This window comes from Lissotriton vulgaris, chromosome 2_1 (genome assembly GCF_964263255.1).
Source record: "Lissotriton vulgaris chromosome 2_1, aLisVul1.2, whole genome shotgun sequence".
NCBI classification, from domain to species: domain Eukaryota; kingdom Metazoa; phylum Chordata; class Amphibia; order Caudata; family Salamandridae; genus Lissotriton; species Lissotriton vulgaris.
The window spans coordinates 390173330-390199367 of NC_141687.1; the positions used below are offsets into that span (position 1 = coordinate 390173330).

General features: G+C 45.5%; 1 protein-coding gene across 2 annotated transcripts in view; it reads right to left on the minus strand.

Annotated features, from left to right (window-relative positions):
• HYCC2 (hyccin PI4KA lipid kinase complex subunit 2) overlaps positions 1-26038 on the minus strand; it is a 699566-nt gene that overhangs the window by 175149 nt on the left and 498379 nt on the right. For both annotated transcript variants that reach the window (XM_086955234.1, XM_086955235.1), the window contains exons 6-7: positions 19455-19535; positions 9450-9565 (exon numbers count right to left, since the gene is read on the minus strand). In XM_086955234.1, the coding sequence (XP_086811360.1) occupies positions 9450-9565; positions 19455-19535 (197 nt within the window). The remainder of the gene's footprint in view (positions 1-9449; positions 9566-19454; positions 19536-26038) is intronic.

Consider the following 26038-nt stretch of genomic DNA (forward strand, 5'->3'; position numbering starts at 1 on the left):
TTCCTAATATACTCCAGTGAAAACAGTGAAGGTTTAAAGATCTAGAATGGGTAGACTACCCCTCACTATTCTCTCCTCTTGCTTTGACTAATAACGAACGGAAAGTCAGATGGGAGGTTGTTTCTAGATCGAAGAAAGCTATCCACAACCTTTATAGTATTGTCATAAGTGAATTGGAAGTATCTGAGCTGCTGATCTTGACTCAGTCTCAGATTACGAGTCTCCACAATAAGATTTTTGATAAATATAGAAATATAAATATTTACAAATGACTGTCAAATGAGTAGGGCTATTTACTCAATGAGCACGGACAAACGGTTTAATGAGGCATGCAAAATCGCTAAGAAGGCTCCTATTCTAGCCTTGAGGAGTAAACAAAGATCTGAGATTGTAGGTAAGAGACAGGAGTATGATGTAATAAAATGAGCAATATGGTGACCTTCTACTCCATTTTATGTGCACAACTTCATTTTGTGCTTTCTAGCAGCCACAGGATGGGAATGTTGTCATACTTCACAGCACAGATTAGAGCAGTTTCTGAAATATGTAGTGTGAGATGTGCAGTTGATATCGTTCACAAGCGAGAGAGAGAAATGTACTGCCCTGCCTTGGAGCAAACAATGGAGACTGGCTAGCTCCTGTGGTTGACCTTGATGCAAACTGGTGCAGACAGCTTTGATTTTGCAACCAAAGGAAGGGGGAGAGGTTTCTAGAAATCTCTCCTTGTGTTGAGTAAAGATATTAAAGATGGCTCTTGGCTCTCAGACAGAAGCTCACCTGTGGAATGGACGAGTTGCCCACGGACTTTTTGTGTTCCCAATCAAGACTTCTGCCTGACTGTGAGGGCTCCCCAGTCGTGCTGGCCAGAATAAGGACACTCCATCGGTAATAAATATATTTTGTTTTCCTCCGAAAAGTGTTGCATTAATAAAGGCATTTGTTTCATTTTGACATTGCATTAATGAATTAATTTGCCTCATTTTGGGAATGGGGAGTTCCTTTTTCTAAGTGGGTCATAATATTTCAAGTCTGAAGCAACACATATGGTAAGATTATTAGAACTAGTAAAGCCCATTGGGAGGCTAGTATCTGGGAGAAATTGTTGATTGCTACCAAACAAGGTGATAACAAACACGTTTGGCACTTGGATGCAGGCAGCCATCTTGCCCTGATTGCCACTTGGTCCCAGAAGAGTGGGTTAAACTTTTTTCAATTCTATATGCAGATGTTAACATTGATCAAGCCTCAATAACTATCCTATACCAGGGATCTAATGATTCCCTGGAGGAAGAAGGTGAGGCTCTTAACTTTAGAGGAAGCTATTGTCACCATACCAGCCCAAAAAATATGGAAGGTGCCTGGGTTGGATAACGTCCCAGCTGATCTATTGGGTTTCGAACCAGAGATTTGGGAACTGTATGTAAATGGCTTGTCAAATGCTTAATTGAAAGGGTCCCCCAGTCCAAGGACCTGGACAGGAGCTGTAATAATTCCCATATATAAAAAGGGAGATAAATCAACCCTGGGTAATTGTAGGCCCATAAGCCAAATTAATAATATTTAGAAAGTTTATAGCAAGGAGATTTTGAACAGGCTGTGCAGGCTGTGGGAATGGATTGCCACGAGTCAAGTAGTGTCTCCTCTCCAGGCGGTATTTTGCCAAAACACTAGCACTATTGATCACACAATGAGGTTCCTATCCATTGAATGGAAACATTTAGAGATTGATCCTGGGCCTTTATTTGTGGCCTATGTGGACCTCTGTGTCACATTTGACCATGACCTAAGAACAAAGTAATGGGAGGTCATGCAAGGCGTAGGGATCCCTTTGAGTTTATCATACTTAATACCAGCTTTGTACTCAGACAACTATGCAACGGTAAGGTGGGGGTCAGAAGGAAAATCTACTGAGGCCATTCCTATTAGAAGAGGAGTCAGGCAAGGATGTATCTTGCTCTTTCTTTTTTTTTTTTTATAAATGGATGCATCCCTTATATGTTTGATTACGAAAATAAGTCGCCTAAAATGTGGGACACAAAATACTAGGTAAGTCTCCTCTTAGCAGAGGACACCTTACTCCTCTCCAAAATTGCAAAGGGGCCATCTATTCTTTTGGCGAAATTTAATTTGTTTTGCAAGGTACATGGCCTAGAGCTCAATAGTAATAAAACCAAATAAATGTTGTTTAGTCACCAGAGGAAAATAAAAGGAAGGAGGTTGTTTGAGGGTGTGACACAGGACAGAGTAAAGGAATGTGACTTTCTGAGAGAGAGAATAAGTGATTCGCAGAGCTGGCATCCCCAGATGGAAAAGAAATATGTTATCCCTGAAGTGAAGCAAGGGACTGGGTCGGTCTTAAGGCTCGCCAATAGGGCGTCCACCTTTGCTATCACTTCCCCTGATTGAGATATACAAGAGTCAAGCTTGCGGAGCTGTTCTGTAAAGCCACGATGGTGCCAAAAATATTATATCTTAACTTTTGATCTATTTTGGATGCGGCTGCAATAAAACCCATTTTATATTGGATCAGGTTGTGGACTAATGAAGATCTGAGTCCCTATAGGGATTGTGTAAGAGTATTAAATTGAGGGCCAAACAGTGAGTACCATCCCATGGTTACTACATATAAAAACGTGGCTCCTCAAGTTGGGCCTAAAGGATTTTTTTTCCATCCTACTAAATTACTTGTGATGTAGGAGAAAAAGTGAAAACAACTTATTGGAATTTTGTGCTAGGAGCAAATATTCCTACGCCAAGCTCAGGTAGTTTGGTAAACTCCAATTTGAGGTTTAAAAGTGCACCTGAATTTGAACCTTTAAGGTTGTGCATAGAGGTGTTGTGACGTTCTGTAATGTCCCTATGCATAAGAATGTCGCTGAGAATGCGACTTTTACGATATGTGATTTAAGGTCCCTCACTGATGGTGGGGCCCACTATGTGGATATGTGCTGATTAGAACATTATGTTTGACATTGTGTGTTTACTTTAGGCACTCTAAAATGGCCGCTATGATTCAGTAATTTTACAGTTTTTTTGTCCGTTCTCGATATCCAGTACAGAGACTATGTAATGAGCATGTTTTCGCTTGGTTCACTGTGTGATCAAGGAAGTCAGCTTCCGAAACGCGTTACCTAAATCTGAAATAAATCTTCCTATAAATGGGATTATGAAAGCGCGTGTTATTGCAGTAACTGAGGATATATATATATAAACTTTAACTCTATGTACTAAGAGAGTATGCTTATCTTGCACCTTTTGTGGTTCAGTGGAGCCGAAATAAAGGACTTTGAATTTATATATGCTGTTTCTTAAGGTATAGGTTTCAAATATAAAGGCATAATTACTGATGTTGTTATGCATAATAATGTGATAATGAAGTCTGCTTGAATAGATTCATGTTTTTCTGTATCGACCATACTGAGCTGTAATCGCCTCCCTTTGATGAAGGCTACAGGAAGGCACATCCAGCCTTCAATGAGCAGGCTTATCGGCCTGCTGACGCAAATGAGGTAGCAGGCACTGCTACTGTGCTGAACAGTGGTTATATTTTTCAAAAGAGGAATGAGGGTATAAACCAGTTTTGAAACTCTTAAGTAGGCCGCTTTTGGCTCTAAGTTTAACTTTGTTAGCTGAAAGTAAGGTGGGGTGAAAAATATCAATATAAATAAGATTTATAAGACAAACACAATGCTACTATATTTTTGTATTATTCTCCATCCTGTATCATTGCCACTATTTTGCTTGTTTTATTAATAGTTACTATTCACATTGTTTGCAGACGGGTAGGGTTTTGATTTTAAATACATTATGAAAATATATTGCTGGTTTTCTGGTGTTCTTGAGTGTGCATTTCCCGGATGAAAGAGGGGTTGGATTCCACAAATAATGCCTGTGATGCCTCACAGGATTGATTGTTACCTAGAACGCATCTCACTCAAGTAATGTTCAGTGAGTTGCGGGGTGGTGGCAGTCTATCTGGCTTTCAGTCTCAGGCTCCCACAGTGACAATGTCGTTTGTGTCAGAGGGTCTCGAAAAGCTATTACCAGTCCGTGTTTTGAAAAGGAATCTAGAAAACGTATGACTGGATTTTGACAGGCCAAAATAAAGGGACTACCCAACTCGATGTGTTCAATGGATAGGGAGCTACCCGGGGTAGTAATACCCCCATTTCTCCACTCACCTCAGTGAGGTCATTTCCCTTTTTGGACATGCCACAAAGCTCTGTTGCTCTTCACATGATGGCATATCTTAAGCACAGTGGAGAATCAGGGAAATGCCACTCGCAAAAGTCTGCTTTGTCACCAATGTAAGGTTGTCAGTTAAACAATTACATTTGCAGTGCGTCTACACAGCAAACTCTATTCATGACTTCAAGAACATTTTAAATATAACGTTTGTATGAAGGAAAATGGAGTAGCTCAAAAGTGCTGCAAGTTTCTGCTCTGGTGAGGCCCTGCAAGGGTTGCAGCAGTCCATCTTTGCTAATGCCCATGCAGAGCCTGACCACGCTCAAAAGAAGTAATGACATTACAAGTAGCCACAGTGGACTTATATACTTTCCTTTCAATTCATTTTTTATTGGTCTGTAACAAGAACAACAGGAAACGAGAAAATAAATGACATGTTCCCTGCAGTTTAGCACATGCATTCAGAGTTCTTCAACCTCCCCTTCAGGTGCTGAAAAGGGATGTACTGTCTGTTGCAGAAGCACTCGAAGAACAGAGTGCGAGAGAGGATGCAATATCAAAGAGTGAAGTTATGCCTCGCTGTTCACCTAGATAGCTTCAGAATGCTCACAAGGCAGAAAGTACTTTAAATAACTCGGTTTCTCCTTTTTCCTTACACACGCGTTCGAATTTGCCAATAGGAGAAAAACACAAAGAAGAACCAGCACACAGACCGTACAGCTGCCTCCAGGGCTGTCCCCTTCTTTACAGTCTACTATAACATAGATTAAAAGGCAGGTCATTGGGTGCTACAAACAGCAATGGGGAGGACAGATGAACACAGTCTCAAACCTTGTTGCACACAATATTTGTATCCCAGTCACACAATTGCACCATCTACCATTTACCACACACATACAAATCACAACACTAAAACCCATCCATACATTGACATCGCCAACATTATTTAATTATGCAGTTTTGTATAGCACAAACATGACTGAAGGGAATTAGCGGTACAAAAGGGGGGGTGATGGACGGAGCATCTGAATCAATCAAACACTCACGCCCAGTCAAAAGATCTGGGTTTAATCCATCACCGTTCTTTAGCCCACTCTGCCACCCCAGTTCAGACATGCCTATATGCAAATCAGTCTGACCCTGTGCCTCATGGGAACAGTCCAGCCCGAACTGCCAAGCCACGTCTTCCCTGGACCGGAAACAAGCTTCCGAGGACCGGTTTCTGGCATTCCAGCCGTCTTCAGCCCGGCTTGCTTGAATCCAGTGGCAAAGTGAGCAAGGGACTCACGTCTGAGCATACCCTGCCACACCTATGGCGGCCAAAAGCGGTACAAAAGGGGGTGGTGATGGACGGAGCATCTGAATGAATCAAACACTCACGCCCAGTCAAAAGATCTGGGTTTAATCCATCACCATTCTTTAGCCCACTCTGCCACCCCAGTTCAGACATGGCTATATGCAAAACAGTCTGACCCTGTGCCTCATGGGAACAGTCCAGCCCGAACTGCCAAGCCATGTCTTCCCTGGACCGGAAGCAATCCCGAGCTGCAAAAATAGAATTGGTCACCTTGCTGGATTAACTGGTTTGTCTCTGTCGAGGGCTGGCAGTGTGAATAACATTGTTAAATAGTACATGTTGTCTAGCTTCCATGGTGAGACAAAGAAGCGTATATATGATCAGTGTTCTAAGGTAAATGTGCTACTTCCGGTCCCAAAAGGAGCTGCTACATGAAAGCACTGCTTTGAGAGGAGCCAGATGAGATTTGGGGGAGCTATTCAGAAGAGAGGAGCCGCAGCACAGTCTGAACCACACCATGGACTAAATTAGGGTCTTTAGGTTTTCAAAATTGAATGAATGATGGCTCCTGTAAGAGAGTCTCAACTGGAACCAAGCACTCTTCTACATGGTGTGATTTGGGATAGAAGATTTAGTCTTTGGTCTTGAATCACACTCAGAGATTTAGCAGTATCAATGATGGTGAACTTGGAGTCAAGAATGTTATAAGACTCAAGCCAGGATTAAACCAGCAAATTGACATGAGACAGTGAAATGAGAAGGAACTCAATTATAGAGGAATTTCATTTCAGATGGTGTTCAGTGATTCAGCCTTGTACTTTTGTCAGTATAAGAGCAAGGAGCCGAGCATCAGCAGCCGAAGAGATCTTGAGGTACATCAGCATAATAATGGTAACATTTTCCTGAGCCTATAACACATATAATTAATAAATTAATTCTGTCTGGTACCAATAACTAGTGCAACTGTTTTCTCGCTAAGGTGACAGTCATATTACATCTGTTTACGGGAATGCTCCTATTGCTGCATGTAGGCCAACTGAAGGTGGTTGCTATGGTTTTTTTGAGGCAGCTAAAAAAATGGAGTTAACCTAATCAAATCTAGATTGAACTAAGGCAGTAAAAACTGGAATCCTAGGATCTTTTCCTAAAAGTGGTAGAACTGGTGGAAGTAATTTGTGTTGATAAAGACACACTTTTGTAGTATTAGGAACTTGGGTCACAAGAGAAAGATTTGTAAATGCAGATTGTGAGGTAGCGGACTGTGGTGACCGGTTCAGTTGGTTGACCCATCACAGGTGGCCAAAAAACACTAGTTATATTTCTTGTAAGAGTGGTCAATAAGATGCATGCCTTGCTTAAATTTAACAGTTACAAGACACCCCTACCTCTGGTTACCTCAAAACGTGTGGTGAGGCTTTGGATGGGTCTGTTACAAGTGACAGGCTAAATATTAACAACATATTATCTGCATACATATATAATCTTGTGCCTCAGGAATGCTAAATAGATGCTAATGGGAGCAAATACTGATTGATTAAATAGGAGAGGGGATAAAAATGAACCATGTGGGACATCATACCGAATTTCTTTTGAAGTTGATACAAGTGGTAAGAGTAGAATCTCTGTTCTGCTACTTTAAAATGTTTTAAACCAGTTTAATGCTTTATCTCTAATTACACAGTCATATAGTCTTTTTAATATAAGCTAATGATTTATAGTGTAAATAGCAGCCAAGAGGTCTTCAGTCATCAATCATCATCACAAGTCAATGAAAATTGAAACAATTACCCGTCTACGTCTTTGACAGAGGCTTATCCAAAGTTCTGTTGGAAATGCATAATTTTGTTAGACATAGCTTGTGTTTTAGGGTGTAGAGTGTTCTGATTACGTTATTCAATTCGGTCTGTGAGAAGAGATTGAGTGACGAGTGGGATTTGCTGTTGGAACAGCATCACTTTTCCAATTAGATGTCTTTGGTGCGATTAGACTGCAGGAAGGCTGTCTTGTGTGTACTGTTAGTACTGTAGCTGAATGTGTGATGGATGTCTACTGTTAAAGGCACTGCTTGCCCATCTACATGGTCTGGTGCCTCCGTGTGCAAGTGCATGTGTGAAAAGGTCAAACATGCTCTGTTGAGCTTGTGTGCGAACATGTGCATCTGCACTGCTTGGAGCACATGAGGTTAAATAAACTGAACATTTACAAACAACATTTATTTATTTATTGCTCTACAATTCAATACGGTGAAGTACATGCAATTCAATAGGTTCAGCTATTGAGTTACAAAATTCTAATATGCTGCCTTAGATTTTACACACATTTTATTTGCTTGTGTACAAATATTAAAGCCTATTCATATTTGAGTAAATAGCAAATGGACAAGTATAGAGCACCAACATTCAGTCTCTAAGCATGCTTTTGTGGTGGAATGGGGATGGAAACCTTCAACTGAATTTATTCCTGTGGGTGTGGACAGATAAGAGTTCTCAGTTTGTACATATCTTCTTGTTGAGGAATTAAAATCAGTAGGGTAATATTTGTGAATGAGGGAAGGTCTGTCAAACGTTTCTGTTCCAGCTGCAACATTAAGCTCAAAACCCTAAACTTTTAATCAACACCAAAAGAGCATGGTTATAGAAGAAATAAAACAAATTAACTGACTGAAGATGGCATACCTCTTCTAGAGTAAAAGCACTACTTCTTAATGCACTAAGGTATGAATGTATGAAGTGAAAAACTGATTTAAACTAGAAACTAAACTAAGGAGATAATATGCAGGTGGGAACGCCTCTGCAAAGAATGTTTGCTAAACTATGGAATTTTCACTGAATTAGCTAATGAGCTCTATTTATATTAAGGTACAGTGTTATAAAATTTAGCGAGATTAGCAGTGGGCAAAAGCAGTTTGCAGCTCTTGTGAATCTTCCTAAAGTCGTAGTTTCACTCTAAAATAGAGTTGGCACAAAGTCTTTTGCATTTTAAGAATGGTTTGCTTGAAAAGGTGAACAGTTGTCTAAAAGTCTTAGAATGTTAGGTTTAATGTCAAGATTTCAATCAGATTTCCCCTTCTTTCTGTGTCTGGATAAGGGAAACTACAACTTAAAATTTCCACACAATACTTTATCATAATGTAGTGAAAAAAAGTAAATTACTCGCGATCAAGCAACACCTACATTTACTAGCGTAGTTTTTTATTGCATGGTTAGCATCTAGTAATATCATGCTTCAGAGCACGAGCATCCTGAACTGTAAAAGTTGAGGCTCTAAATATGGCATAAACTGTGAGCTCAATCACTTCAAGGCATTAACTTCAGGCTTTTTGCGCTATGGGCCTGAAATCCCCAAGTTCCTTGCACTGTCTTCCCATGGGCCCCAAGCTCCTCGCATTCTAACCATGTGTCCCCTAAGACCCGTAGACTGTCTACCAACGTATCCCACGCTCTTCTCACTGTTTGTTCATGTGTCCTAAACCTCTCAAACAATCTGTTGGCATAGCCCATGCTACGTCCCAGTGCTCCCAAGCTCACACTACATGAATGTTCCCAGAGCTCCTTACAATGTACATCCATGTGCCTCACGCTGCTCACTCTGAACGTCCATGTACCCCACACTTCTCAAACTGTATTTGTAAATGTCCCAAATTCCTGCCAACTCTCATGACTGCTCAGGAGGTTGTGCTGGAGCTTCGGTAATCGAAAAATAGCTGAAACAATATTTTCCTCTCCCAGACTCTCCCAAAATTATGTAGGTTTATGCTAGTCTCCATTCTCAACTGGATGGACCACAGAGTGTAATGCATTGATCTCTGCAGTTTGTCAGCTCTTAAATAGTTAAACAAGTCTCCTGACCTTACTTGTCGTGATATGACCTGAACTCCATCCTCATCTTCACACTTCAATACTCTATCATTCCAGATCATGCTTTGGTAGTCGAAAAACACTAAATCTTTTTTTCACTTACTCACCTGTTCTGGGCAGTAAATGTTTCTCTCTGAGGATGAAGGTCACTGTAGACTACCCTGATGAGGTCATGTTGACTTAGGGCTCCTTCCGTCAAGGCCATGGACCCAATCGTGTATGGCTGTGTAACAACAAACACATAAATTAGATCACACAACTAGATTGAGCACGAAATATCCAGCCATCACAGGAGCATGAGTGGAACACTAGGTTAAACACTTAAAACAGATTTTTTTCCAGGTACCTTCACACCCTTGAGATTTAGGAAGGCAGTCATGGCTTACCTAAAACCAACAAGTAAAACTCACAACCTCTGCACAGGGATTGGCATTCTGACTTACGGGCATGTCCCATATTGACACCAAGCATTCATTACACTTTATTAACTTATCAAGCAGGATAGTCCATGTGACAGGTATTGCCGGAATGTGGAGTAAGTCACATTACTAAATAACAGAAGTATGCACCAAGAACTAGATCTTTGACTTCACAGATAAATACACCGTACAAAAGTATATCAAATTTCCCCTTGTTTGCCTGTATGCTTGTTGTTTTGCTCTATCAAAAAGCATGGTACCAGGCCAGACTCAAGGGTGCTGTAATTAAGTATAATGCAAATAAAGTAACAATAATTTTTTAAGAAATCACCTCTTTCATCTTAATCCAGGAATCAAAAAATCAAAAACATGAAATTGAAACACAACAGAGGGCTGCTCTTTAAATAGGGTTGAACTTACTCATCACTTGAGCTGCAGAGGGAGATTTGGCCAGAGATTAAGAGAAAGAGTGTGTTTGTGTCAGTCAATCACAGAAGAAAATTGTTAGAGATAAGTTATGGTTAGATAACAAATATGCAAAAAAACTCAGATTAAGTGATGTTATGGTTATGCTTCAATTGGTGAGCTACACTAACATACCAACCCCCGACAAGCATGGCTAATGACCTCACATACGGCATGAAGAATGATATCATAAATGATCCGAATAAAGATCACCAATAATGTTGAACAACAGTACTTTTGTGTACTGTTTATATATTTCCTGGATATCGGCTATGGATTGAAACCTTTCCTCCTTCCCTTAGAGTACCCATTATTTTCTGCACCAGATGCTATCCTTTGTAATCAGAACTCATTCAATTGTCACACGTACTATCTATGTACTGGTAATTGACGGCAAACATGTTGCGTTAACATGGGCCACAATAAACAACTAAACTGATGACAGCCTTCAGATTTTCTGAGGTAACAAAAGGATACCTTCCAAAGGCCTGACTCAAGCCTCAATGCTAGGAACAGAATGCAGTATCTATAATCACAGTACTGGAGTGATGTGTGTTATATAACCCAATAATTGAATCTCAAAATTCAAAATAGGTTTGCGTTGTATTACATGTTTTTTCTGAGTTTACGTAGTCGTTTTTATAGTAGGTATTCTGTCTTGTGCTGTGTTTCGGTAATTAGCTTTACGTGGTTCTCTTTGAAGAATCTGGAGTTGATGGGTAGGAGTGAGTGAGCGTGCTGAGGTATCTCTGGGCTGCTTTTGGTAATGCACGCAAGGAAAGGGGGTGATGTAGTGTCTTGTGTCAAAGAGACGCCTGAAGCAGAACTATAGAGAATGGCCAACTTGTATTGGCTTATGGTACCGAAAACAACATCAACAGTTCGTTTCCCCTTTTAACACAGGACATTGCATTTTCTCAAAGAAGGAATGTGAATAAGAGTTAGTGAGTAGACATGTTCTTGGATATGCAACTAGCTGAGTGGGCGAATTATAGAACAGATAACTTTCTGAATGGCTAGCAGCCTCTAGTAGTAATGTTTCATAGTGGAACAATGCTTTTTTTTGTTTAAAATCGGCTTGATTTTCCTAAAGTGTACCTTTATGTAGTAAATAACTTTTTTCTTATTGCCATTGTATTCCTGAACCAAACTATCTAATTAGGTGTATTTTGACAATGTCCTCATTTCTCTCTATACATACGAATAACAACCCTCAGGTGGTAATCAGAAGCACAAATGTCTGCCGCAGCCTTCGTAACCACTATTTTCTGCTTGATTACCATATAGTAAAGGAGAGCAGAAACATCCTCGAAAAAAGACATTATTCTCTCATGGTGATATTATGAATCTTGAAGTATGAAATGCTATGCTCATAGACTATTTTCCGGTTCTAACCCACAAATTAGACTTACGACTGCGCTTATCATTATGTCATATCACGAAGAATGTAGTGTAAAATGACCTTATTAGTCATAATATTAATATAATTAATGATGCTATGAGCAGAGCATAGTAGGGAGGAGTGCGGGTGATGGTTCTGCACAGTGCTTTTCGGGAGGTTTGGATCAAAACATTAACATCACAACAAATTAAGTTCAGGGGCTTTTTAAGTACCATATTATTGTGTTCTAAGTAGCTAACCATAACTTCTCATTAAAGTTTTATCAGTGAGCAGCAGGGTATGGCTGCTGCCCACAGTATCAGCTGGCCATTGCATTGTGTTGTATCCTGCAAGTAGAGTGCACTGTCTATTCATCAACCATGATCTTTGAACAGTACTAGCCAGCACAGTCTATAGATGTGCCCATTACTCTCATCCCATGCTCAAATGGCATGGACTGCGATTCAATGCTGTGGGCATCCTTGGCTCAAGACATAGCCCATTGTCCAGAAAGTACTGAACAGAGCATGTGGCATTTGGCTCCATGATGTGCCCAGTAGTCAAGGTTCATAGTCAGCTGACATGCCACTGTATATATGAGACCAGATGGGTGTAAAAAAGATACACAATATTGTTATGTAAAGTACTCACTGAGCTCCACTTTAGTGAACACCAAGTTATTCACTGCTATCATGTGGCAACAGTGGGAAGCATATGTTGTTTCATTCTGTTGTTTCCCACTGTTGCAACATCATAAATGAATGCCAGGGGGCGTGGCTTGGATGCCGAGGAGGTAGGCAGCGTGAGCTCGGAGCTCCGTGCCCGATCCCGGATAATATCCTGAAAATTCATTTGAACCCCGAGATAAAGGACACTATCCGGTACTGGACGGTACTGCGGAGGGTCCGGGACCCACGGAGGACGACACCGAGCCTTCCCACAGCAGTATCTCGACTTTGAAAGCTAAACTCGGCCGAGAAGTTGCGGACCCCAAAATGGCGGCGAGGGCATGAGATAGCTTGTGACGGAGACATCTGCCCGGAGACCCACTGAAGACCACTCCCGGACACGCTAGAGGTGTTGGCGGCCGCGTCGCGCCTCTCCCCAGGTGCCGGATGGACTTTTGGCGCGCCCTTGGGCGGTGGTTGAGGACCGTCTCCTGATTGGGGCAACAACGGTGCGACAGTGACCCGGAGACGGGAACCCCGGACCTCTGGCGCAACTGGCGCTGGCCGGGCCACGACCGCTCGGTGCTTCCTGCTTCTTGGTGACATTTCTGGGCCTGAGAACCCGGCCGGAGGACGGTGCCCGGCGACGCTCGGAGGGCGACCAAGTACACACTTGAAGACCACCGCCCATCCCGGCCCAAATGGGGAAGCCGAAGGGGAAAGGAGATGGCGCGACCGACAATGAGGCGGCGGAAGGAGCGGAGAGAGACCAAGCGGCGTTACAGCGGATGCAGGATCGTATCCTGGAAGCCATCGCCACCACAAAGGATGCCCTGCAGCAAGATATAGCTCAGGTGGCAACGGGCTTGGGCCTCCTGAAGGCCGACCACGACAAACTCAAGGACAGAGTGAAATCCGTGGAGTCCACGGTTAAGGACTTAGCCCCGGCCCAGGCAACGGTGAAGGCCCAGATGGCCGACGTGATGGACCGTCTGAAGGTGCTGGAAAGGAGGGCCGAGGATGCAGAAAACAGGAACAGGCGCAACAACGTACGCCTAGTGGGCCTGCCGGAGAAAATTGAAGGCGACGACATGGTGGGCTATTTGGATAACTGGCTGCGGACGGAGGTGGCACCAGAAGGTCTGTCCCCCTTCTTCTCCCTGGAGCGGGCACATAGAGTTCCGGCGCGTCCGCCAGCCTTGGGCCTTCCTCCTCGCCCGGTGGTGTTCAAGTTGCTCCATTACCGGGACAGAGACTGGCTTCTGCAGAGGGCGAGAGAGGCAGGGCCCTTTCAAGTGGAAAACAACAGAGTCACCATGTTCCCGGACTACACGTTTGAGACTCAGCGACTCCGGGCAAACTTCCTGTCCCTCAAGCGGGAGCTCCGCCAGGAAGGCATCAAGTACTCCCTGTTGTTTCCTGCCAAGCTAAGAGTGGTGGTGGATGAGAAGTCTTTATTCTTCACGTCTTCCGCGGACGCATGGGACTGGTGGGACACTTATAAGGCAGGAACGGACGGTGCTAAGGCCAGGGAGGAAGAGGCTAAGGTGGAAAAGCCGATCAGGCAGTCCCAACGGATCAGAAGGAACCGCAAGAGGACCGGGAAACCATCGATGTCGCAGACGGAGGCGGAGAGGCAGGCGGCCCTACAGGCGGTGGTGGACTTATCTAGAGCCGCCAGGACTCAGTCTGGGAAGGGTACGGGCTCAGAGACAGGACAATCGGAATTTGGTGGAGCCCGGGGCCCTATTGTGACGCCGCAGACCTCGGGAGAGATACTGGAGGCGTGCTGAACTGGTTTGGCGGAATGGACTCGCTGGTTGGACACCGGGGCGATGGACCCGCAGCAGTGGAGAGATGTTGATTGAGGTTTTGGGGAGCTGTAATGTGGGGATTGTGGGGTGGAGCGCGCGGGGCTGATTTGTTGGAGGTCTTATAGCATTGAGCCGCGCCTTACTGGCCCCTAAGGTCATCGCAGTGGGGACTGCGAATATTACCACCTTTCCTTGAGGGGTGGTCGAGAGTGTTGGTTTGGATGGGGGTACTTCCAGTTGCGGGGGGGCCTGTCCTGGGGGGGTGGGAGTTGCGAGCAGTTGGGGTTGCTCTGGGGGTTGTAGTTGTTGGAGGGGTTTGGCTTCCTGTTTGGAGAGGGTGGGGGGGGGCCCGTGGTCGCGGGACTTATACGAACACTGTTCTTTGCTGTCTGGTCCGGTTGTGTAGGGGGGAATGGCTAGTACTGGAGCGTTGAAATGTGTGACCTGGAATGTGCGGGGTATGCAGTCCATGACGCGCAGACATAAGGTTCAGGCGTACCTCAAGCGTAGGGGGGTTCACATAGCGTTTTTGCAGGAGACGCACCTAAATAAGCAGGAAGGGGCGGCTCTACAAAGGCGCTGGAGGGGGCAGTTATTCTATACAACATTTTCGGCATTTGCGAGGGGGACATTGATTTGGATACGGGCGGGGGTCCCCTTCCAGGTCTCGAAGTCGTCGATAGACCCAGAGGGCAGGTATGTGGCGGTGGAGGGAAGGCTGAGAGGCAGGATGATTTCTCTCTGTAATGTGTATGCTCCTAATGTAGATCTGCCCGCTTTCTTGTCTAACATCTCGGGCAAATTGGCGGGTTATTTGGCAGGGCCGGTCCTCTTGGGGGGGGACTTCAACTCAGTTGAGGATGTGCTACTAGATAGGTCCCATCCCCCGCTGCGCGCGTCCCCAGCACATAGGATCGCCAAGCGTAGATTAGAATGGCAGGAGAGCTGGGCCCTCACGGATGCATGGAGGGCGTTGCACCCCACCACTAGGGACTACTCCTTTCACTCGCACTTGCATGATTTACATGTGAGGCTGGATGCATTTCTTTGTTCGGAATGTGTGCTCCCCGCGGTGGGAGGGGCGGAATACTTGGCCAGGACGATATCGGACCACAACCCCTTGTTGATGTCTCTGGAATGGGTGGTGACTGTTAACTGCGTGCCAACATGGCGCCTGCAACCTGACACCCTTGACGACTTGTTGTTCAGGGAGGCCCTGAGTGAACGTATTGAGAGGTATTTTGAGGAGAACAGTGGCTCGGCTTCTACGAGGGCGGTTGAATGGGATGCTTTCAAGGTGGTGGTGCGGGGACACTGTATTGGGCACACGGCAGGGGCGCGGAGGACTCTGTTGGATGACTTAGACAAGGCTGAGACACGGCTGAGGGATCTTGAGAAGAGGCGCCCGAATCACCCTGAATTGCAGGAGGGGCTTAGCGGGGCGCGGGAGGGGCTGGCGGTGGAGCTGGAGCGGCTGCGTAGCTTCGACCACAAGGCGTACGTGACGAGGGCGCATGCGGAAGGTGATAAGGCGGGGGCGATGTTGGCTTGGCTTGCCAACCCTATCCGGGGGGGAGGGCCGATCATGAGGATCCAGGAGCCAGGGGAGGAGCCTTGCCACTCCCAACCCGGGATCCTGAACAAGTTCCGAGCTTATTATGAAGGGCTCTATCTGAGTGGTGACACGGGAGGGACGGAGGAGCTTGAGGAGTTCTTGGACGGGCTAGAGTTGCCGCGAGTGGAGGACTCGGAGGCAGAAGAGTTAGGGCGGCCCATCTCCCTCGGAGAAATAGGTTGTGCTGTAAAACAGATGGCTAGAAACAAGACCCCGGGCCTTGACGGTCTACCGATCGAATTTTATGGCAAATACCTGGAACATCTTGCTCCGCGGCTGCGCGAGGTATACAATGAGGCGCAGGAGAAGGGCCGACTCCCGGGCTCTATGTGCGAGGCCCTTATGATCCCACTTTTGAAGCCGGGCAGAGAGGGTGCGGCGCTGACCTCGTATCGTCCGTTGTCTATGTTGACGACGGACTACAAGATCCTCAGTAAAATTCTGGCCAACAGATTACTAGTGCACATGACGGGCCTGGTTCATGGTGACCAGTGCGGTTTCATACCGACACGCAATACCACTCATAACATCCGTAGACTCACGAGACTGATGGGTGCGGATTGGCCGGACACCGTCTCCCCATTCGTCCTGTCCATCGACATTGAGAAGGCATTTGACAGCCTCGAATGGGGATACCTGTATGAGGTGATGCGTCGCTTTGGGTTGGGAGACGGATATATACGGTGGACCAAGGTCCTCTATACTGAGGCGGTAGCAAGGGTCCGGGTGGGTGCACTGATCTCAAGACAATACCCGATTAGGCGTGGCACTAGACAGGGTTGTTCCCTATCCCCGCTACTGTTTGCGTTGGCAATGGAACCCTTCGCTGCGGTAGCCAGACTAGGCCGCCACTACGCAGGTTTGTCTTTTAGGGGGAGGCCACACCTCATCTCCCTATATGCGGATGACTTGTTGATGTTTTTGGCCGATGCCGGCGCCGAACTTCAGGGGGCGCGGAGGCTACTGGAGCAGTTCGGTAGGTTATCGGGCCTGAGGGTCAACTGGCCCAAATCCTGTCTGTTTCCCCTGAGGCCGGGAGAGCCGTGCCCACTCACTGCTCAGGAACTCCGGTGGGAGCCGCGCTGCCTACATTATCTAGGGGTTTATGTTTACCACGCCCCGTCCGACCTGCTGGATGGCAACATAATTCGCTGTATTAACGCCCTGCGTGGATCTATGGACTTCTGGGCGACTCTACCGCTCTCCCTGGCTGGTAGAATTTCCCTGCTTAAAATGATAGCCCTGCCCAGGCTTTTGTATTATTTTAGGACACTGCCGGTATGGATCCCGAGTTCGGTTTTCAAACGCCTGAGGTCACTGATTATAGCGTTCCTGTGGGGCGCGGGTAGGAGACGCATAGCGCTCGACACGCTGTTACGCCCCAAAGATGAGGGAGGTATGGCAGTGCCAGACTTCGAAGGATATTACCTCGCCGCACAGCTGCAGACTTTTACTCAGGAGGTGGCAAGAGTATATAGAGGTCCCGAAGACGCGAGAGCCGAAGGCACCCCGCGACACGTTCTGGCTTATATTACGCTGCACCAGAAACTCCGAGTGGGAGACCTGACGGTCGAGGAACAGACTTTCCGGCTATGTTGGGACCGGGCCCGTAAGCGGGCGGGTGTCCGCCTTATGTATGCCCCCGAAATACCGCTGGGAATGGTCACTGCCCTCCCACATGGAGGTGATTGGTCACGCTTGCTAGGGTGGGAGGAGGCGGGAGTGCACGTGCTGGGTGACCTCTACGAAGATGGGGTGTTGCTGCCGTTTCGGGACCTGCAGGAGAGATTTGACCTACCGAGGGGTGACTACCTGCTGCACGCGGCAGTCACGGGCGCCATGCGAGCCCACTGGGGGGAAGGGCTGCAGGAACCAGGCACCTCGATGGCTTGCCAATACGCCATGATGGCGGCGGGAACCTTTAAGGCCGTCACGTGCCTGTACTCGAGGATGCAGCGGGAGGCCCTGCAACCTTTGGCAGCCCTGAAGGCCAAGTGGGAGCTGGACCTCCAGGTGGAGATACCAGACACGACCTGGGGCCAACTGCTGAGGAGGGCGCGGAAGAGCTCGAGGAATGCAAGGTTTCAATTGATCCACTTTTATGTTATCCACAGGGCATACCTCACGCCCGGGAAAATCCAACAGTACTTTGGGGCGACCGACGCTGCTTGCCCCAGATGTAATACAGCGGGGGCGGATCTATGTCATATGCTGTGGGACTGCCCCACTTTAGGCGACTATTGGCAGGAAGTTGGGCGGGCCCTTAACGGCGCGAAGGACAGGGATATCCAATATACTAAAGCAGTTGGCATCCTTCACTGGTTCCCACATACACCTAGAAATACGATGTCAAGTAAATTTATAGATTTAGGGCTTATCTTGGCCAAGCGGGAGATCACACGAAATTGAAATGCCAGAGTGGGGCCCACGTATAAAAGATGGTATGGGGAGTGTCTGAGATGGGCCGCGTGTGATAGTACCCTACGGTACCAGATGGCTTGGAGGTCGAATGACGAGAAAGCACTGGAAAGGGCGACTGCATGGGAGGTGATGGTGCAGGCGCTCAGGGATGTGGACGGTGAGGGGCAGGAAGGCGAGAGCGAACTAGCTGGAGCAGACCCTAACACTATACAGGAGAACACACCTTAGCGATTGTTTGCTTCCTCCTACAACACACCGGGCACTAATACATGGTTACTCAAGCGCGGCGCGACCACGGGGGAGGGCGGGTAGGAAGCTGGATTGGAGGGTTGTTGGGGTACCGAAATTGGGGGAGGGGGAGGGGCGTAAATCACAAAAGCATTCCAGGGTTATGTGCAAAATGAAGCAGTCAGACAATGTAAGCAGTACGAGACCAGAACGGAAATGAAGCCACCCGCGTCAAGAGCGGGATGATCCCCCCGGATGAAGATCGAATGTCTTCCATTGCATCGTTTCATGTCATGCTATTTTTGTTGAATATCTTGTCTGTACATTTATATTGGTGATGCAATAAAAATGATGTTACAAAAAAAAAAAATCATAAATGAATGCCAGGTTGCCCAGACAAGTCACTCTGTGAGCCTTTCAGTGCAGTGCGTGCTCTGGTTTGATGAAGAGCAGAGAGCACAGCTTTGGGAAGGGAGGGTAGGACGATAGCGGATCGTGGATGGTGGGTATGGGTGGTAAGCAGCCTGGCATTTTGTTTTAACATCTGGGACAGAGAGAAGAGGCCATGTTATATATAGCTCCCACATTACTTTTTTTGCACCTACAAATGCAATGTTTGAGAGTTTATCAAAATGGTGGGGCTTGTGAAGGCATGGTTAGTCTGAAGTTAGCTGTAACAGAAGAACAGCAAAAGTGAGGAATCTCAGAAGCCTAAATCATTCAGAGCTCTGTGGCCTGAGCCCAGCCCATACTAGGCACAAAGTGTTTCTTTCTATTGCAACTTGTGTATAGTAAACCTACACCCAGTGGCTGCTCAACAGGTCTACAGAAAATGTTCAGTAAGCAATAGTGATAGCTGCACTGCTTTCAGCCATGCTCAATGATCACATGTGGGCTTTAACCAGGTGCCTGCTGGCCATGATATGTAGCCATGCACCAGAAAAAGAAAAGCAGCCATAACCACAGATGTGCTATTGCTAATTAATTAGTATACTTAACCTCAACATCTCAAACAAGACCAAAGACATAAAGGCATTACAACCCACCAGTACATGCTGGGGTAATTTCCAAAAGCTTTCCTCGCTTGGTATTCTCACTTACCTCATGGTAAATTGAGGGCTTAGACAGTGATGGGATGGTAAAAGATAACACTTTGTTGTTTCCATCTTTGTCAGCAATTTCCTACATGAGAAGAAAACTGGGATTATTAACACAATACACTCTACTCGTATCTACATGAGCAAGTTAGTCTGATAACTGAACACTGACGTCCAGCTATGAGGACACTGAAATCCCCTCATATGCAAGAGCAGGAAGCTCTAGAAAATAGTGGTGAGAATGAGCACAGCAACCTGTTTGTTACGCAGCTCATGTACAATCAGTGCTCTAATCAATCAGAACTTACTTACCTAAAAGAATAGATCAGCTAGTCTTAGATTGGGGCTTAAAGTTACAGAGAGGGCCTCTTAGAAATATACTTTTTTATTAGCACTCAAACTAATGAATTAGCTTACTGAACTAAAAACCAAATATTTTACACAACAGAATGACTGACTTATGACTGACTGAGATGGCTATCCAGTTGTAGTAAAGAAGTATTCAACGGTGTTCACCAATGTCCAAAACAACATGTTGTTTACTCTTAGATATAAACAGGAATACATATGTGCTACACTTCTTGTAAATCAAGTGCCGTCCCGCACAATACATACCTGAATATAGGTATGTATGTCATCTTAAACCAGAGCATTAGAACAACAAATATACTGAAAGATCTGTGCAACTGTGTGTATTATAAGTGGCATGCTACATTTATCTCCAAATTCATTTGAATGTATTTATCCACTTTGATCAACTTGAGTTCCAGTGCAGTCCCACTAGATGGCGGGATGCGGGATCTGATGCATCACTCTGAATCCCAGTTAAGCTACCACTCCATCGACATCTACATCAAGACAGAGTTGTAGCTGGAAAACAAACCAGCATTCCATTGGAGTGCTGCTCGAAAGTCTATCGGGCACCTGCAAAACCAAGCACAGTGGCAAATAGCTCCTGTAGAGGTGATCGGCTCCAGAAGTAGAAGTAAAGACCATATCTCCATCATAAGTGGGCCACACTTGAGAACTGTATCAACTGTACAGTGGGTCTAGATGGGTGATGGTTTATCCATCCCTTCCTTGTCGCCAAGGGACAGTGTAGTAAACAAGACTAACTTCAATTAAAATAGAACAGTGGTGTATTATAAACTAACAGCACCATTTGCTTCCTGTTGGCTGCTGAATGTAGCCCTGTCCTATGCTTCACTCTACTCTCTGCTCCCAATGCCTCATAAGCTTCGCAATTGCTAACTGAACCCCACCTGTGTCCCTCTCATCAATCTCATGCACTCAGTTACCCATCTACTCAGAGTACTACTGGTTGCCTTTTACATCCTGGACCCCATTACCATTCAGACCTCTGCTTCCTGTACCTTGATGCCTCCTGGTCTCTCTTTGCAGTTCCTGTCTGTGGAGAACATGTGGATATCAGCACCCATAAGAATGATTTCTTTGGTTATCCATTCCCACTGGCTAGGGCTTTTAAGTTATAGCAGAATAATGCCAGAGTCAAGTCTCAGAAAGTCCCGATTTTGGAATCTGGCTAACTGGTTGCCCTCAACCTCAACACAGGGACCAGTATCCAAAATCGAATTTTGCAAAGACATGTCTAAGTTATTTTAAAATCTTTGAGGGGCAGATAAAGTATTCTAAGGTGTGGGGCTTTTTTCTTGCTCTGGATTTTCTTCCTTGGCCTCAAATTGGATCAAAGACTTTTCTGTGCATTGTTTAGAATTTGCTGTCTAAGCAGCATCTGACCTCGGTTGTCTCTTTCAGATTCTAGAGAGGAGACTTCTAGTCCACCATCTTCCCATTGCTCAGCCCTCGTCCTTTAATGTCTTCCCTGACACACTCCACATGAGATTACTTTTTGTTCTGTAAATTGGGTAATCTGTTGTTGGCCTTTTAGAATTGAAAACATAGCCTTCTTTCCCAGAGTCAAAACCCCTAAAGATAGGAGTTTTGAATACCAAGAAAAGCCACTTTTCTTTAGGTTTCCAGATTAATCTCCCTCACAGACATCTTCCAGAAGTGTATGTATGTGCTTTCTCAACACTCAATTCAGCCAAGGAGCACAGTGTTGGGTGATTCACCATTTGAGTTTTTCAAAGTGCAATCCTTCATTCAATTGAGGGTTTAAATGCCCCCATTCACTGAACTTGTGTTTCCGCTCTCCCAGACAGTTTATCCCTCAAAGGTGTCAGTAGTTGGGGCTCCCTCTCTGAGCAGGTACACTAGAAGGATCAGCACTCCAATTCCCATAGGGCATGATACAGTTTGTTGCTGAGGGGCTGCCACCATCTTGACTCCCTTGCAAATCTTAGAGGAGAGCTAAAAAGGGATGAGTCAGGCCCCCAATCCAGGGAGGTGGTTCCAGCTGGACCATCTCTTATCCTGGCAGAGTTCGCATTCGCACTATCTCTATGATGCCCAATGCGTGTACCCAGCCAAGGGTTTTCCTCGAAGATCTAGGTAAAATTCTTGTGGGTATTTGAGTGGTGGTCGGTGATTTCCAACGTCGCTCAGATTATATCAAGGACAAAGGCTGCAACTACTCCAGCCTCATAGATTGACCGCAGCTCTTCAAGTATGCTCAACATATGGTTTTTGGGCTGTGGAAGTATTATTGTAACTTCTTAAGACGCCAGGTAAGAATTTATTTTATTTATTCATTTAAAAAAAAAATGTTTACTCCAAGGAGTATCGTGGAATAAAAGACTAAAATATACAGCTCCTAACATAGGCAGACGCACAAGTTAACAAGAAAGATCTGAGTGCTTTCCTGAATAAGGGGAGGCTTTCATGTTTCTGAAGCGTGAGCAGAAACAAGTTCCAGGGCAAACAACCCAGATATTATAAAGTAATACCATTGATCCTCGATGTATTTATTTTGGGAACTTGGTTGAGTATTACGATCTTAAGGAGCACTGGTGGGACATATTTGGTGAGATGGTCTTGATAAACTTACTGACATTAGAAGATTTGAGCAAAAATACATGACTCTGACTCACTTCAGGTTTCTCCCGGTCTCAGATACACGACTAAACATACACAGTGGCCACTTGGACTGCAAAGTTTTCAATGCACTATCATCTCTCCACTGCTTTAATTTATAGGTGAGATTTATTTTGTATGTAAAACGTGATCTAAATGATTTTTGAAAAAAAAAATCCTTCACAGCATGGGGGATTAAAAAGGTACTTTCTTGGTGTGGATACATCCTTTGTTGATTTTTTGATGGCCTCTGGGGTTGGAGTTTATTTTAAAAACGTTCTAAAGTCACAGTACATTAAATGCAAATGGCTTGTGCAGGTACTCGGACACAGAATCATCGTTTTGATTTGTGTAGTAAGAAAACAACCAAATTTACAGAAAAAAGTTTTCAAAGCTTGTATTAGCTTCTGTATGTTAAGAGTGGAGTCATGGGCACAGTTGTTAAACGGGATTACAGAGATTTTGTTGGGTTGCTTGTAGGGGAGAACTACAGCTACGATGCTATACCACATTTTTGGTACGTTGGAGAACTGGTGGAATTCAGAAAAGGTTTCTATTGAAACACGTGACGTCATATCTAGTAGTCTGAAAATACAGATTTTGCTAACTATCAAGCAGGGAATGTCATCCCTGATAAAATGTATAATGAGGGATGAAAAACTAGCTGAAGATTGAATTGCCTGGGTGGCAATGAATCAAGTCTTATTGGATCCCCGGATACCCGGCCTCCATGAGCATAGATGAACAGTTGTAGGAAGGATGTTGGAGTAGGAATTGTCTTCGGTACAGGGAAGCAGAGATGTTAATATGGAAATGAGATGTTAATACACATCAATACTAAATTCTTTGGCAAGCATGCCTACTCGGGTCTATGGTATTAACGGGCTGTCCACAAAACGTGTGGAGGGGAGGCAGGTGGTCGGATGCAAGATGGTAAGTGACTATAGAATACGCAGGTGGAGGTTGGTGGTCACTTTGGGGATTGCTCATGGCTTCATCTATCCTTACGTATACCTGCCTTTGTTTTTCTATGCCCTCGCTACACACATTACTGTTTCTTGTTATATGAATTGTCGAAATTCAAAAACAATAAAAATAACATAACATAGCAGGTAAAGCCATTGAATATGAACATGGTGATAGTACAAAAACACAATGCTTCTCATGAAAATGCGAGGGACAGTCTGATATACAGAGGTTAATGAAGTTAGAAGGAATCATAATGAATTTCCCACCTAGTGATGCATCCTGGTCCTAGGATTCGGATTTAGCTTTGGGCTCATGAATCCTGCCTAAACAAACAGTTTCCTTGATGTTATTCAATGAATGATACCTGATGCTACCAAAATCACAAAAGATGTCTTTGATGCCTTTCAAGGCATATCCTTTAAAGCATTTAGGAAGCTGCACAACAGGGAACAGCCCCAGGAATTAGGGATAGATGGTGTGTAAGCGTTGCAGAGGAAGAGGCGGTGACAGCAGCGTAAAGGGGACAGGATGGCTGAACTTTGAGCTGGTTATGGTTTTGAGAACTTTGAAAAACATTGTCTTCAGGTGGCAGCATCGACTGAAGCTTACGGGATTTTGATTTTTTTGTACGATGCATTTTATTATTATTTATTATGCTAAGACACATTTTAGAATAGCTTCTGTCACCGTTCCTGCGTGTGACCTCTCAACACACAGCCAATGTGCCAAAAACATTAAAATAGGTATTTAGTAAAAGCTGTTTTGACAATAGCTGTGATTGTTGTTTATAGATCCAATAAAATAATTCAATGTGTTCAATTATATACTTGCAGACTCCGCAGAGTCAGAAGGTGTTAGACCTGTCTGGCCTATTATTTATTTATTTAGTCCCCTTTTTGCCCCTCATACTCTTCTCATCTTTTTGTGTCCACTAGATTTTTATGGTGGGATAGATGCTCTTTTGCCCTCATAGTTTTTCACCTTAGGCGCCTTTCCTGACAGGAATTTATTCAGATCTACAAAATGGTGGTTTTCAACTGTCACAACTGTCACACCTGAGATCTGACCCATAGGATAGAATAGGGCATTCCAGAACCTTCTGGTCCCTTCTGGACCTCTGAGGGTCAGCCTATATAAGGCGGAATGCTGGGCAGCCATTTTGTCTTGCCAGAGAGAGTCAGCTGGAGGACAGGCTGTAGCATAAGGTGGGGGTAGGATAGCCAAAGGGTTGACCTCCCAATTTAGGGACGCTTCCTTATTGATTCACCACCCTTCCTTCCTTGTGGTTACTTGACTTGACCCCGCTGCGTGGGATTCCTGGAGACCCTGGGCGCCTGATCAACCCCTAGCCTAGAAGTAAGGGTTATGAGTGGTTGAGGGTGACTGTATTGCTGAGGAGCACAGTCTATTGTCCAGTTGGGAAGCCTCGGTGAGACTCTGGCAGTGTTTTGCCAAGAAGAGGGAAGGGTTAATGCTGAGGGTTCGTTTATTGTGACCCCCTCGATTGGCTCCTTAAATTGACTGAGGACGTACTTGCCTTCGATTCCCCTCTGTCATTTACCCAAGCTGAGTCTTCCCCCCCTCATACCTGTGGTGTCAGGCTGCTGGTGAGGATAGCGGCTCATCAAGGGAGAAGAAGGCAGGGACTCTGCAGTAAGGGCGGAGATCGCAAGTGACGTGAACGAGCAGGAGAGGCGATCTCAGCCTTCCCTGGATCGGAGTGAGATAGGCAGAGGCTTGGCTGAGGAGGGCATCCCCCTGAGCGGCGCAGCTCTGGTGCGACAGCCACAGGTCCCGGAGTGAGCGGAGCGGAAGAAGGAGCCGTCGGAATAGAGCGGGCTCGGGTGTGGAGACACTACACACCCGCGCATGCCTGGTTGAGCCGACTGTCTTCGTGAGGCGGAGCCGACCGGGGAAGAGGAAACGGAAGATCAGAATCGGCTCTCGTCAGCGGAGGTGAGCCCTTCGCCCCGCGCCAGCTCTGGAATTGAGTGACTGGTCAGGCGGGGGAGCGAGCAGTAGTTTCCTGCACACGGAGGGATCCTTTCCCCCATCCTCCCCGCGCCAGCGCTGACAGCGAGTGGCTGGTCGGGCGGGAGGAAACAGATCGAGCGCCAGAGGTTACCGGCTGGGACTTCTGTCGTGGTCTCCCTTTCCGCTCGGCGATCGGAGACTTCGGCCTTGCGGGCCCAACTGTAAGTAAGGAGTTCGTGGTGGGGGAAGACTGAGACTCAGAGATATAACGCCAAGAGGGACTGAGGAGCGGTTCCTCCCAGAAGGTCTCATTGTGTGGGGAAATTCAGACCTTGTGCTATTAAAACTTCCCCAGGTACCCCGTTCGCTCCCCATACTGAGTCCTGGAAGGTGGTAATTGACGTGATGAAGTAATCCTTGTGTTTTCAGGTCCAGAGGAGAGCGGCCACAGAACCATGATCTGGGGGTAGTACAATCTGTTGAAGTATTGCTAAAAGTACCTTCTGTCAGGGAAAAGTGTTAAGTCCTCATAAGAGTTACAGGTGCATATGTTATTTTAGGATAATCACTGATATCCTTCTCTAGCTGCATATACTGTTAGAAAGGTGGGGTGAGACTAGTGTTGTACCTTGATGTACCTTGATGTAATGT